At 33.1% G+C, this 16450-nt stretch overlaps 1 protein-coding gene across 1 annotated transcript; it reads left to right on the forward strand.

Annotated features, from left to right (window-relative positions):
* The first annotated feature begins 14834 nt into the window (after positions 1-14834).
* On the forward strand, positions 14835-16227 carry LOC121125100 (uncharacterized). The gene is made up of 2 exons (XM_040720199.2): positions 14835-14989; positions 15060-16227. The coding sequence occupies exons 1-2, from the start codon at positions 14978-14980 to the stop codon at positions 15972-15974; spliced, it is 927 nt and encodes a 308-aa protein (XP_040576133.1). The 5' UTR covers positions 14835-14977; the 3' UTR covers positions 15975-16227.
* Positions 16228-16450: the final 223 nt, after the last annotated feature.

Consider the following 16450-nt stretch of genomic DNA (forward strand, 5'->3'; position numbering starts at 1 on the left):
TATCCATTTACTAAACTTATTCTCGTAAAATTACAATATCTAAATACACCATGTGTTTAAAACCCTTTTATTTACGTTTAATTTATGTTTAATTTGTTTTGTTTTTTCACAGTTCTTCTGCTATTTTTATAATAAATTATTTTGTTACGATACTAGTATGAGCACTTAAGGTAAATAAAGTTATTTATGTTAAAACGATTTCCTATAATTGTATAGTAGGTAAATTTCAATTGTAAAACCTCATTGTATTCTACATTTTCCTTGTTTCTGTCCATTTGATATAAATGTAATCAAATCTGCACCCCTTTTGACTCTGGGGAAAATGCTGATTTTGGTCAATATAAAGCAATTTTTTTTAATATTTGACCTTGTGATTTATTTATTATCATTGCCATTGCTAACTTGTCATTTTCCTTCTTCAACCATAATGAAGATTGAAAATACTTACTAAGATTAACTCGCTCATCTTCTTCCTGATTTCCTTTTTTTAATTCGTATTTTATACAATTTCTCCTTTTTTCTGTTACAACAATAATTCTTTTTTGGATTTTTAACCCATTTTCGAATCGATAACCCATACCCTTAAAAAACTTTAATACACGGGGAATCGAAATTTTTATCGAAAAATCATACTTGCCCTTGAGAACTCAGGGATCCGGTCCGATCAGAATTAAACATAGCCTAACATACGTAATTCAAAAATTTGAACAAATTCTATTTATTGTTTAAAGTATGTATCTATCTCCGTTTTTGAAATAAAGGCGTTGTTGTATCCTTGTTTGTCCAAGCGGGACATACGTCACATACATACAAATAAATTATTTTAATACTATGTAGATTTATTAAAAGATAAAACTCAAGTAACACATTCACATAGCCCTTTTTTTTCTTGACGTATATATATATATATTTAAGTATGTATTAAATAATAATACATAAGAATTGGAATCACAAATTAAACATTATTTTCCCGATACTGAGTCCGATAAATCACTAGTCCCATCACTTGTAAAAATATAATAAAAACCCAAGAAGCATACAATTCTGTTATACACACAATATAAAATCCCAACATTCAGAGTTTGAAGTAGATCGCTAAAAAAAGAAAAACAACACAAACATACGATGTAATATAAAATATAACCACAATGACGAAATATATCACTCTACAGCTTTAAACAAAATATCGAAATGAGGACCCACGTGATCAATAGCTAAAAAATGTCTTAGGTTCTGTTCAGTTATTATTTGGAGATATAATTAGGAATTATGATGTTATCTAATATATTTTACTTTTTAGAAGATTCTAATTCCAGGTTCGGAAGACTGAGCTAGACAAGACTTAGCTATGAACTTAGCTTAGACAAGACTTAGCTATGAACTTAGCTTAGACATGACTTAGCTATGAACTTAGCTTAGACAAGACGTATTAAAAATGAGTAGCCCTCACAAAATTATCCATTTGAGTAAGATCTGTACTGCTTGAGGGACCATATTTCCTTCTAATGATTATTTTTGATAAATTAAGGAAGTAATGACTAAAATGTATTAAACTTATGCTCCGTTTCCAAAAGGACAGGAATATATTCTTGAAATCTGAACACTCACTAACTAAACAATTTATGAAGGTTGAGCGATTGAAATTAATTCATATTTCATTATATTAAAGCATAAACAATAAGACACAAAACAAACGTAATCTCTCTAGTCTACATACAAGTCGAGAAAATGGCACCTGAACGTGATCAACAAATTTCCATTCGCACACAAGTCTATTAGGACCCATACAAGAGATCTCTGGGCTTTACACCAAACTCTCTAAAGAGCTATCAAAACTTAGGTGGAAAGAGACTTGTGAGGGTGGAGAGGCTACTTTTGACACTATCAATGAAAGAACCCCATATCCTCCGTTGCAATATTCTTTTGATTACTTTTGAACTCTTTTTCCCCACTTTCGGCCCCCTATGGATCACATGTAAACCCCCGCTCCTCCGACTACACCTTTTTGGTGCATGTTGAGAGAAAGACCTGCAGTGTCCGACATCCATACACGGATCCCCTCAATGCCACTCTCAGCCAGCACTGTTACACCATGACAGATAACTACATCCGTAGCGGGCGGGTACTAGGCCTTCCACCGCCTGTAATCCAACGTTGCTGCTAAGGGCGGGTATGCTAATGGTTAAGAGAGCTCAGACACACATCTGTTTATAGTATTAATTTTGTTAAAATTCTAGTGTTGATAAATAAATTATATCTTGTATAAGTTTAAAATTCAAAGTGTTCAGATTTTAATGGACAACTCGGTATGTATATTAGCCAGTATATAGGGCATCATATTATTTCGATGAAGAAGTTTTGGCTATCATATAGAAATAAAAATGTATATCTACATTTTTAAAGATATAGTAAAAGAAAAAATGACTCATTTGGGAAGAAAAAACAAGCCGTCTCTAATCCATATATCTAGAGTTCTTTGGGACTACTAACCACTCTCTAAGAAGCGTAGTTAACACAACACTAACATGTATCAAGATGGAAAAGTCGAACGGATTACCATCTGGTGAGTATAGTGGCCATATTTTTTTCGGCCAGACAGGAATGCTCGTCTCCAAAAAGGACTGTTTACCCCTTTGGTGTGTGTGCTGGTGGGCCATCTTGTTAAACCCTGTGATTAATGGTCTTCTTGACGTTGTAAAAAGTATTTCTGCTTTCCTGAATCAAGCTGCTTTGGATCTCTGTTGGTGTGAGTAGAGCAGAAGTCTTGATTATTTTGCCTCTTAATGTGGCCATTTTTGAATGATTATATATATTTTTTTTTTGTAGAGGGATATCATAAAACACTCAATTTTTCAGCTAATTGACTTTTGGCTTTAAAAAAAAAGATAGAAAATTTATTCAGAAAGTGACAAATATTTGAGTTAAAACATCAATTTTTATACGTCAAACTGATATGCCAACGAACTTTCAGACAAATTTTAATATATCTACGAATCCAATATTTCATTGAAAGGCCATATTTTTTGCACCTAAAAAAAAGAGTGCAATTTTCTCCTGTTTTCTTTTTTTGCACATAACTTTTAATCGATTTTGAATAAATTTAGAAAATGTACTTCCTCGTATAGTGGTGTTTTGAGGTGCAAGTCATTTTTTGATTTATATTTCAACCACCTGTCTAATCTTCTTGAGCTTCAAAAAACATTTTTTATGTTTTCGGTATGGAATAACCCCTCCTTATATGACCCCCCTAAAAAAACAGGCCCATGCTAAAATTTCAGTCTCCTACGTGCAACGGTTTGGGCACCCATATAGGAAAGTCACACTCAAACTCTCTTATATAAGTGGAGATTTACTTTACATAAATAATTAAATCTCGAAGTGACCATTCTTGGCCTAGGTCCTAAGCCTGAGGTATTGCAAGTCTTCTTCATGTACTCCTCCAATATGACAGCCAACTCCTTCTTCACAGCAGTTTTAGATACATTAAGGAAACTTTTTACATATATTATTATATGTGTTGTCGTTTCTAAAATTTAATGTAGCCATAATCAACATTGATAATGTCTTTGATGATCATTACAAGCCCTCACATGTGAGAATAATGTAATTGGACTCATATAGTTCCAATGCTCGTCAATGTAAGCATAGGATGCTTTAAAATTCAGTGTCTTTGTCCGGCAGGCCAACATGCAGACAAAAGAAAAGCTCGTATCGATGCCAATGCCTTCATTAATGGCCTTCTTGACATTATTGAATGTTGTTCCCCCAAAAAGATTTTGTAACCTTTGATGTGTGTGCCGGCGCACCATCTTGTTCAAGATTATTTCGGGGCCTATACCTATAAAAAGTCTGCTTGCTCGCCTATGTCAAGTTTTAGATTTCTGTTGATTTAGGTTATGCACAAAGTAGAGCATCAAGCTCTATTCCTTTGTCTCTCTGTAAATCCATTTTTTGACGGATTGTGTTAGTTTTGATGGAGGGGCTGTCAATACTCACATTTTGTCAGCTAATGGAAGTAATTATCAATTCCTTTCATGTGTTATTCCTTCTTTTTATTAGTGTCCAGATTTCAACAACACACCCAGTATAATAAATGAAAAAATGTATTATTTATTGCAGGTCCATAGGATTAAAACCACTCTCAAACTCGCAAGAATATGAGGAAACCCAAGGAACCCCTTTCTCCTTTACGTAAAACAAAACAAGATACTCCAAAAATCGTTAAAAAGTTGTAAAAATATACAATGAGGTAGAAGCATTAAAACCAGAAAAACTACCTAAGAATATCTTCATGGAATTCATTACCACATTATCCATTTATGGTTAAAGGTATATTTACGGTAAAAATAATGAAGTAAAAAAATCTCTTTATGAATCAGAGAATGCTTTTAATTATTTTTCAGGTTGTCTCAACATTACCTCCTTTTTTAAAAAGGCAATAAAACATGTTTATAAGTCACAAAAGTTTTATTTTCGTTTTATAATGATAGGACATATTAAAGGCTTCGCTTTACTTGTGTTTTGAAAATCATATCAGATAGGTGACGTCATAGAAGTACCAGAAGGGACGTCAAGGAACTCACGTGACGTCCCTGGCGTCGGTTCCATTTTCAAAAGGGGAAAAAGGAGGGAAAAGGGAAGAAAGAAAAAAAGAAGAAGAGAAAAGAAAAGGAGACAGATAATGTATAGACAGAAAGGTAAAGAGTAAAAGTAAAGATACCATGATTTGGATTTGCAAATATTTGCTTCTTGAAAATTCTTTTGGTTGCATAATTTAGTGTTGTGTGAGAAATGTGTAAAAGATAATTATTTTTTTATTTTATCAACAATAAAACTGATTCATATTTAACTGAATTGTTCTTTTTGTAATTTGATCAAAAATCCTTAAAATGGTCGACATGCTGAAAATAGGCATTGATGCCTCTAATGTAAGAGCTCCAGTATGTCTATGGGTGATGTGCCCTATTGTTGAATGAATCGAACTTCAGGACCCAGTGATTTTTTAATGTTTTTGTTTCTTTCTAAATATCTTTTTATTCAAAAGTTTTAAAGGAATAATTATTTGATACAAAAAGATGCAAAATTGCATAACAAGACAATTTATTTTTTATACTAGATGCATATTTGATTAAGTAATTAGTGATAGCAGATCAGCAAAGGTCTTACAAATGTTTTTGTTTTTATGTACAAACCCGGCTTAAACATTTGAATATGCTCATAAAAAAATTTAATCTTGAAGATTTTTTCCAGTTTTATAATTGTAAGTTTAATATGTCTAAAATGCTCCGGATTAGCATTACTAGATAGGATTATGGTTTAGCAAGAACTAATATAAGTTAAGCAATTAAACATTTAGAACATTTATTATAATAGTTGGGGGGAAAGTAATTTGTATTTTCCAATTTATGAAAAGTGATGCTCTCATCTGATTTAAGATATGTATGCCTTGTTCTATTCTATAACTTACTCTTACTGAGAATCCAACTTCATTATCCCTTATCGATAAAGCCCTTGCCCCTATTGGTAAAACAACTCGGATAACCAATTTTCAAAAGCTTCTACTGAGGCCAAATTTGTAGCCCCAATTGTGTTGACCATAGATGGGAACCAGGGGCAGTCACTTGGTTCCAGGTACAAACTGTAAAGTGGACCCATAAGAACTTCCCATCCAATCTCCTGGAGCTTTTGACACATCCTCGAAGACGTATGCGCCCTTGTGTTGTATTGATGAAACACAATTCCCCAGCTAATCGAGTTTCTTTTTGTATCCAGTCTTCTGCAAATGGTTTAAAACGGTTTTATGATCGATTTTCACCTCCTGGGCGATGCTATAACAGCTAACAAGACGTCTATCTTGATATTTTTCATTATTTTATCAACAGACCTACCAGTGCGGTGGTCATTATTCATCTCCAACACACACAAACAAAATTGCTTGAACTACTGTTGCACAACACGAATCAAAAGAGTATGCCCCCCCCCCCGCATAGATTGCATATTTTCTTGGTCCCTTTCAACAACTGTGGTTTCCCCTTTAAGTTAGTAAAACTGTAAAATATAGCAAATTTCTTACTTTAAGACCTCTGTACTCAACGCACCATAATTCCCCAAGCGCAATACTCTGTGAAAAGCGTTTGTATTATAGACTCTCAACTTTACCGCCCCTTATTGTATGATCCGATGTGGCCAATAATGAACAAGATATACTTAGTTATCAAAAGGGGACGGGGATACGCCCTTTCTCCAAAAAACAAAAAAATAAAGGATAAAATCATATAATAATTTGTTAAATAAGTCAATCATACCACCTCTTTATTTTTTTCTCATAACTATCATACTAATAAAGAAACGATGGACTAGCAAATATTCTTGAGTGAAAGGACAATGTCAACCATATGTTCTAAACATAATTAGAAAAGATGTGTAAACTTAAAAACGAGTTGTAGGCGTGCCAATTCAACATTATAAATAAAAACTAAAAGTCATATATATATTAAGGAGGGTAAGGTATGCCAAACCCACGATTTGGTACTTAAACCGTTATACCCTTCACGTTACGCTGTTGTGTACAGTATAATAGTAATAGTACAAGGTTTTCTTTTGTAATAGAATTAATGTAGTTTTTCAAGTTTTTCGATATTTCATTTTTTGTGTCCTTTGAGGGTCATCCGTAAGATGTTGTTTAGATGCTGCATATAATGTCCATTCCCCTTTTGGCTCATGTTCACCTCTTTTTTTCCCCCACAGACTTATTGGGATGAGGTTTTCGCAAAGAAGTGGCATGTTTGATGTATTTACAATGGAATAAACGATTCGTGTGGAACAATGCTTGCAGATAATGATAATTTTTTCACAACTTTTTAACCATTTTCACCATCTTGATAAGGAAATGCGAAGTGGTCCCAAACTGCAGAATTCTAAGTACTAGAGGGAAGTATAATAAATTCTATATCAAATTCAATTTTGCTAACTATTTGTTGGTCGATAATACTTAAATGAAATCTTTAAATAAAATACAGATTACTTTGAACTTACTAAGGATAAAAAACCGAACAATTCTTTAATAATGGTTGTCAAAATATTTAAATTGATATAAAATTTTTGTTTTCAAATTGGTATTAGAAAAAATATTATTACATAAGAAATTGAGGTAAGTGTATAATCTATCGAAAATATTCATATCTTTTACGCAAAATCATCAACTTTTCGAAAAGCATTAAGGCATATGAGGTAGGGCAAAGGACATGCAAAAACATACCAAAATTCAAAAGAGTATAGCTTAGAATGAGTCAAGTGTGAGACTATGTGTTCAAAGTACAAAAAGAACAACTCAATTAAATAAGAATCAGTTTTATTGTTGATATAATCAAATACAAAGATGTCATTATTTTTTACATATTGATTATGCAGCACTAAATTATTCAACTAATAGACATAAAGAATTATTAAGAAGTAAATACTCGTGTGCCTCATTTTTAATTGATTGCCTGCTCCATCTTAGTATCTTCAATAAAGTTAGTAGTTTCACTTTCCATGTTCAGCATGTTTTTTTGTGTTTCTTTCTTCTTTTTTTCTTTCTTCCCTTAAATCCAATCCCTTCTTTCTCTTTTAAAAATGAGACCGACACCAAGGACGCCAAGTGAGGTCCCTGTCGTCCATTTCGGTTCGTCTATGCTTGTTAGGCTTCACTTTGAAAGTTTTCCCAGATATGGACGCACCTCCTACAAATAGAAGCATCATGGCAATATTAAAAAACATCTGCAGAGTCATTATCTCAATTAGTTTGTCTCATATTATCCCACAGAGGCATTTCATATATTTTATCATGCTACACTAAAGAATATCATCTTGGAAGCACACCATTCTTTAGGTTGGAAATAATAAATAAGTGCAGATACAAGATAGGATCCCCCTCCTCTTGTGTCAAAAAAGGTTGTATTCAAGTTTGAATCAGTTAAAAGTCCTGTAATAGCCCCAGCAAGTACTGGCAAAAATAAACAGCAGTAATTAATATGGGTCAGGGAAATATAGGTATCTGCCCTACTAAAAGGCAGGCGTAGACACTGCAAATTCGCGATAGGGCTATTAAAATTTGTAACTCCCAATAAAGAAAAGATAGCAAAATCCACAGAAACCCCAGAGTTAAACACTCCGGAAGATAAAAGGGGGGCTCATCTCGTTCCTGCACCACTCTTCACTAAAGCTATTATTAATAATAAGCTTATAGAAGGCAATAGAAACCAAAACCTTATTTTATTTAAACAGGGGAAAGCTCTAACAGGGGCCCCAATATTAAAGGAACTGGAAAGTTATACAAAACCCTCCATTAACACAGGTATTCCTATAAAGAAAATGTTAATAAAAGCATAAGCAGTTACAACAACATTATATACTTGAGAATCCTCTAAATACTTGGGCTTGGATAACTCTACCCGGATGATAATCCTTATACCAACTCCGACCAGCTCTGACCAAAAACCCCTTAATAAGTATAATAATGCCCCAATATATTTATGATTACAAGATTACAATCACTTTTTTATAGTTGACAATTAAATCCATATAAAATACTCGGTAAAAGAGACTTCCAACACAAGTTTATTAATCAGTCATATCGATGCTGAGGGTAAGTAACTCGCCTTCAAACTAAAAAAAACACCATATTCCCTTAACCACGTGAAACATTAACCTATTCCTTTTAAATAGTGATAGTCTAAATAGCCTTTTTAATAAAAGGATGGAAGAATACTCTGCCATAAAAAATTAGGGCAAACCCACTCCCCTCATACTCAGTATTAAACCCCGACTATTATTGTTATTTTTGTCGCGATTTAAATTCTCTCTGTAAAACTGGAGTCTTAGTTGAGTATGTCTATAAATATTTGTAAATCTTCCCTACTTCCTTTCTCCAAAAAAGAGTTCATATTTTCAAGTCTTAAAGTGGTAGATTATTACTTTAACTCTCGGGATCTGAGATTTAGGAAGCTTACACATTATATTATGAGGAGGGCGAATCCCAACATTGGAATCATTGAAAGAAGTTTCACAAGTTAAATACCCTTTTTTCAGGTTGAAACATTACAAACTTTATGCACCCCCCGAATGTATGGATATGAGATCTGGAATCCTTTTAGAAAATATTAAATCAGATAATTCGTAGTATGCTAAATAAAGTATTGAAATTAAAGAAAAAATAATGGATTTATTTTTACTGGACCTAATATTTCATTATATTAAAATCCTACATAGTATTTTATTCGATTTTATTACTCTTGAACTGGCCATGGGTGGATAAGCTCCATTAAAAGGTGCCTTGATAGAAATTCCCGCTTTTCTCCAGAAAATGCCGGGTTTTTCTTGGATGATCTCCTGAATTACAAGGATAATCTTTTAGCTATGATGACACATAACAAAATTTCTAAAATGCAGAAGATACGACATGGGCATACTTCCGATTTTACTCAGGAGCTTTGTTTAAGACAACAGCTGTCTAAGATAAAAGTTGTATCAATAAAAAAAATGTGGTGTGAATCATTACTACCACTGATTAAAAATGTTTTAAAGGGAAGAAGAACACAGATATCTGTAAGACAAGCCTGTAATAGTTTTCAGAACTCATTTCTGACTCCTTCTGAAAAATGGTTTTCTTACCGTGTGATCACTGGAACCCTGCAAGTGTTCCGACAATCTTTGCTACTTTTGTAGGGAAGAGAAAGAGACAAAACATTTTACATTCTCTATGAATGTAAAATACTGCGGCCAATATATGACGAATTGGCAGAAGAATTAGAAGTGGTCTTTGGGAAGCCAATAAAGCGATAGGATTTTTTTGTTTTAATATCAAAAAGTGATGTAAATCTGCAGTACTATGTGTAAGCAATCAAGGCAAAGAAAATGGAAATTGGTGCATGTATTTGAAACACTGCAAGAAATTATTTAAAAATTTTAATGAACAAGGGGTTTTTTTTTAGTTTTTTTTTGTGTCGTTATATTGTTTTTCGAAAATTTATATGGTCTTAAAATAATTCTATGTACTTTAACTGTTTTTCTATTGTTATTAATTGAGCACCCGAATAAATTGATACTGGTTAAAAAAAAAGTTTTATTTCGATACTGTATTATAAAACTGTTTAGTAATATTTTATTAAAAGCGCAGCTGTACATTTGTAATTGTGTTTCATAGCCAAATTTTCTTCCTAGAAATAATGAAATGGGCTTCCTTTTATGTTATTGCCACACATATTATATAAATGACGAGGGATTAACAATAAATTGTAATCATGTCCTTTTGGAAACAGAGCAAAAGTATAGAATAACTTATTAATTTGTTTATTTTAGAAAAGAATACATTATGAAATAGCCATCACGTATCAAGGGATATAAGGGAATCAACAGCTACCAAAAAAAATGTATAGAACATTTTTGTGTTAATAAGGTAACGCCGTGGAATAGATCCAATTATGTAGATGCAAAATATTATCAATCCAAATATTTATGTTAGTTAGTACAGGGACATTGTTCAAATATCTACAGTTTCATCCATCCTTTAGATACTTTGTCTGCTGTGATGGTTATTGATGATTTTTTTATTTATAATTCCTTCCGATTTACTTTCTAGAAATATTCTTACCTTAACGCAGAGTGAATATAAATCATACTTACTTACAATTATACTATATTAATGACATAATTTATAATTGATTACACATATAACCGTTGAATGAATTATTTACTTAAATATCATCAAGTAATACTATTTTAACTTAAGCTACTCTTAAAAGAAAGAACAATGATACTTCGAAAGGGATCATATAGTTCAATATAAAACTTATGGTACTAAGTCGATTTTTATCAAACTTTTTTTTAAAGAGACGCAACGCTATTATTGTAGTTTTTAGACTTAATATTTCGGAAAATGCATAATTTCAACAAAAAGTTTTTTTTAAAAGATATGACGATAATAATAAAATTTAAGCTAAAATGTGGGCATCAGATCCCAATGGAGTGGGAGGTTTATTTTTTGAATCTTTTGGAGGATAAACTACTCCCTTCTTATCGAAACTTGGACATTTGGGGAAATTCCAAATTCAATCTCTAAAGGTTGAGTCGAATTAATACCAAAGAAAGGGGCTGGTTTGAATATATCATTGATTGGAGACCAATAAGAGTGTTAAAAGAATAGGGTCTTTTCGGGAGTTATTGCGAAGGTAAAAAGAGACAATTCTCAACCAAAGGATTGGAGCCCATCAGAAGGACTTCTTCAGAAACAGAAAGATTTAAGATATATCATGCAACATACAATAAAATCATTGGATTCGAATAAATATTCTGACAAATACTTACTACTCACTCGTTTTTGTAACCCAGTGAGGGCTCTGTTATTAAATGGACTTCTACAATCACATGTCTTTAATGTGTGACATTTTTTCTTAAAACGAACTGCAAGCAGGGAATTCGCTGAGGATATGAGGCGCAAATACTCTAGATTTGGAGTTAATTTTGAAAGTAAAAACATATTTTAGAGCTATATGCCGATGATATAACTATTATTTGGAAGGAAATTCGGAAAAATAGTTGAAGAATAGGATTGGAATTTTACTTTCGTTCTTTGCTAAGTACTAGAAAATTTCAGGTTTGGAATTAAGTAAAAAAACAACAACAGAATCCTTCCATTGAGGCAGTGAACTACTAAGAAGGATTCGGAAATTTAGGGATGCTTGGTTAAGGATAGAATCAAAATTCTTGGAATTGATTGGGAAAGACAAGTCTGTCCTAAATGAAAACTACTTCTAAAGGTTTATAAAAGTTAGGCTAGCTGAATGGAGGAGATTGAGCTTGCAGACACGTGTTCGATATGTACAACGTAAAGTTGATTCCGCTATTTGTTTATTTAGGAACTCCATAGTCAAAATTAGCCATAAGACGATCGAAGCTTAATAAGGTTGGCTAAAGAAGTTATTTAACCGAAGTTATATTCAGGGTCTAAAAAGACCAAGGAGATAACTTGGGGGAGGATTATTTCCGTTAGGTCATGTGCTTTCAAAAATATAAAGGAAATTTATAATTTTTTATCATGTAATCCAGAAAAAGAATGGCGTTCTGTCATTTCTTATAGTAAAATCCATCAATACATTATGATGAGAACGTATTTATCAAATTCTCTTCTGTGTGAGAGTTCTTCTTCCTCGGCTGCCTCCCAAAGAGTTTTGTGGAAAACTTTGACGATGACGTATGACTTGATTTCTACTGTGAACGTTATTCGTTAGTTTAAAAAAAAAAGAAGCGTTCTTTGGACTTTTTGATAACTTAATTACACAGGCGGAGCTTTGTGCATTATTTGAGTTTATAATTTTTTTTGTTGCGAGTCGAATGAGATTAAGGAATTCCAAAACAGAAGAATGGACGAAGTAGTGCAATGAACAACGTGCTCGAGAAAATTATTTTCTTGAACCCAATCTGTGATATCAAATTATCATTAAAGCCCTTTTATACTTATAGCAATGTACATATAATATTTTAAAGGAATAAAGTATAATTATAAGGTTATATTAAAGGTCACATAAAACCCCGAATTCCTCTATTTTTTAAATTTTAGCTTGTGTACCAGGATGTTCCATTTAAAAGAGGACCTGTTAATTCAATCTTCTGTTGTATTTGGATGAAAAAATTGTTTGCAAAGTGTCAGTTTTCCAAGGGCATTTTCTTTATATCTCTATAGCCATTTGAAAATGACTTTTTTTTTTTTTAAACATTCCCTATTTATAAAAGTATTCAGAAGTTTGAATTTTAAAGTTATGCTCTTGAATTTCAAAAGTTTCATCAGATTTCCTTTTTTAAAGTGATATTCATAGTCCATATTTTTCGTTTTGAAGAAAAACAAATTGCAGGCCAACAAACCACTGCAGATACTCTAGCGATTAGAAACACTCTACCAACTGACCTCCAAATCGAATCAAATAAATATCAGAGGTCAGTTTTATTGCAAATTGCTGAGGTAATAAAAATCACTATTATCTGAAGTATCAAAATCAAATATACATACACAGAGTTGGACATCAGATAATCAAAGGAAACTGTTTATGACGAGAAGAAATAAAAAAATCAATTTGGTAGAAAAATAATTTAATATTATTGAAGGGTATCAAACTTCCATAGAATTACTGTAACGAGTATTTTTAATATTTGTAATGTATGTTTTAGATATTTTTGGATTGTAGCTATATATACATTCATTTCTTAGATGGCATCAAGTTGAGTTATGAGTGAAGGTGTACAATGTACATAGATATGCAGTCAGAATCCTCCCTCCACAGTAGAATACAATTCTTACTTATTGAGCCTATATAATTTTAAGTAAATCGCTCAATACTAACAATTTCAAAAATATCAGACTTGTGGCATGATCCAGACTGATTATTTGGTTCCACTGGATTTATAATCAACTTTTAATGTCCAAGAGAAAGACCAAAGTTGTTATTTCCTTTAAGTTTCAACTTTGCATGACATCAACATTAAAAACCTCTGGAACTAAATTTAATAATGCTCCCAGTACTTTGTCTAAATGCATTTAATGCATTTTGGAACTTATTTAGGATAGATATGACCAATTTTGTAATCACATCAAAATCTTCAAATCCTAAGACATATGCTCTCCGTTGATGGAATCCTTCGGTTAGTTTGAGAAGAATAATTACTTTTACAATTATGTCTGAATTAATTGAGAAGCTGGCGGGGAAATATCTAGGATATCTGAATCAAAACAAGGTAAAGTTGCTTTCATTTTGTGTACTAATCTATTGTATCAAACATTTCTGGAGGTTGCTAATCCTTGGAAAGGTTATATTAAATATAACATAGTTCACTTTTTTGTCACTCCCTCAAAGTACAATGCAAGCAAAACTTTTTGGGTCACGCATATATTTTGAGTAAAATGATCAAGTATATAGATAAAGATACATAGTCACGGCACAGATGTGAACCATCATATGAATTGATTCCATGATTTGTAGTTCAAATCAGGACTAAAATATTGGGAGTACAATAATTAAACTCTATTTATATACGAGTAAATCGCGTTCCCGACGACCGGCATGACCCAACACTATCGCAGAAAAATACTGTGGTTTTTTTTTGCTCCATACATAAGGGAATATTAAAAAAAAATGAATTTATGTATTATTTGTTTTTATTTCAAAAAAATATTCTCGTTACAACGTACATAAATATCAAAGAAGGGAGGTTTTATATGCTCCATGTATCGACGGGTGGAGATGAACCCTGTAGTATAAATTACATCTTCATTATTCGAATAAATCGGCATCAATAAGGCTGTGTCCATAATGTAACATGCTTTCATGATGTCAGCTCGGAGCGAATCCAATTTTGAAAGAGAAGTGTGAAAGAGATTCTTTTCCAAGATGCTCCAAACTGCAAATCTCTGGGGTTGAGGTCAGGAATAGAGGAAGGCATAGCAAGGGATTGATTATTTCTTCTTAAAATATAAAAAGGAATACCATATTTACTTAAGGGATCCTTTAATTTAACAATTTGTTTCTCGGGAATTGAAAAACCCTAGTTCGTTTAAGTCATCATTTGTCGATTTGAAGTTATATGAAAATGTAAATAGATGTACTATTATGATTTAAGCGTGCGTCACTCTTTTTTCTGGTTAGGAGTTGCCGACATATGTGTAGATGTACTCCTAATCATCTAAAAAAGACAGCCGCGACTCCTCCCTTCAAACCCCTATCAAACACAAATTCCAAGGCCAAACTGAGATTATAAACATTGTTGTTACCTTAACTGCTTAACAAACTTATTCTTCTTCTTTTTGTTTTTGAGTTCATGTATTGTACGGAAACGTATTATATATAAATAGAGCTCTGAGCAAAATAATCTTCAGTCATTGTCTAATCACTTGAACGAATACACAAGTTAGAAGTGTTGGAAGAGTGCTTCAAAAGAATAAAGAAAAAAAATGTATAAATTGGTAAGGTTTTGTTTTTCAGCCAAAAAGAGAAATGAGATTCGTTGTGAACCAGAAATATTTATTATTCCAGGTTATATTATCATGTGTTCTTGCTTCAGTAGCAGCCAACTTTGTTGATCCACGACAAGCAAAGATAATAAAAGAACAACGATTCAATGCTGGAGATGGCCGTGCTGGATCCGCATATGCTACAGAAAATGGACAAGTGTTCCGTGAGGAAACTGATAAGAGCGGTAACCGAATTGGACAATACTCTTATGTTGGAGATGATGGCAAGACCTACACTGTCAAATACTCTGCTGGTATTGATGGATTCCGTATCTTAGAAGGAGCACATATCCGTGCTACTGGTGCTGACGCTGCTCCCTATAACCCAGACTTTGCTAATCCTGAACCTGCAAATCCTCAAAAATCCGAGCCTACCTTCTCTCAACCTCCTCCAGCACCTAGAAGACAACCCCCTCCACAATCTTTTGTCCCAAGACAACCTCCTCCTCAATCCTTTGTCCAACAACAACCCATTCCTCAAAGACCTCCACCATCCTTTGTTCCTCAACAACAATCTCAAGGCCCACCTGCTTTTGTCCCTAGACAACAAGCTCAACCTGCCAGACCTTCCAACCCCTTTATTAACCCTCACGATTCCACCCACCGTAACTTTCAATTCAACCAAAATGCCGGAACTTTCTCCGGTCAAAATCCCTCAACTTTTTCTGCCCAACAACCATCATCTGTTCCAAACTGTGCCAATTGCGCTGGAGTAAACCCCTTCCGTAATCCTTTTGATCCCTCTCACACCGGTCAAGGCCCCGTCAATGCACCACGCCCTTCTGCTGGAGGTCAACTTTCTGGACACTTGGCTGGTTTGGGAGCTGGTGCCAATTCCTTTCAAGAAACTACACCCTCTCCTAGCTTCAACTTCCCTCCTGGGGAACTTAAGTTGAACAGATTCGACACAGGCTTCAACTTTAACTTCCAATCCTAAGTTGATGATCCTTTACAGCCCTAATTAAGTACATTGGCATTCATTCATTTCTACATTTCCCCTTTTACTACGGATTGTTTATTATTATTTTGGTCTGTTGAGGCACACGGATCCCTTTGTCGTGTGTGGCTCACTCTGCTCACATTATTTTCTTATTTTCTCATCCTTGTTCATTTTTTTTTATCTGTGATTGTTAAATGAACCAATTTCTTTTATACAAAAATATATGTAAAATACAAAAACTACAAAAGAAGACGTCAAACTTATTCAACGCATCATTACATCCTTCTAACAAAAAAAAAAAAAATCAAGCTAGGGGCTTTAACATTTAAATGCCGATTCATTGACATTTTGAGCGGGAACTTCATTGTTTTGTTGTTGTTGTTTTTTTCAACTCAATGATGATGATACAAAATATACATGATACTTGTTGACAGATAGTTTTAGACACAGATTTAAAAAATCAAAGTAATGAA

This window comes from Lepeophtheirus salmonis, chromosome 10 (genome assembly GCF_016086655.4).
Source record: "Lepeophtheirus salmonis chromosome 10, UVic_Lsal_1.4, whole genome shotgun sequence".
NCBI lineage: Eukaryota > Metazoa > Arthropoda > Copepoda > Siphonostomatoida > Caligidae > Lepeophtheirus > Lepeophtheirus salmonis.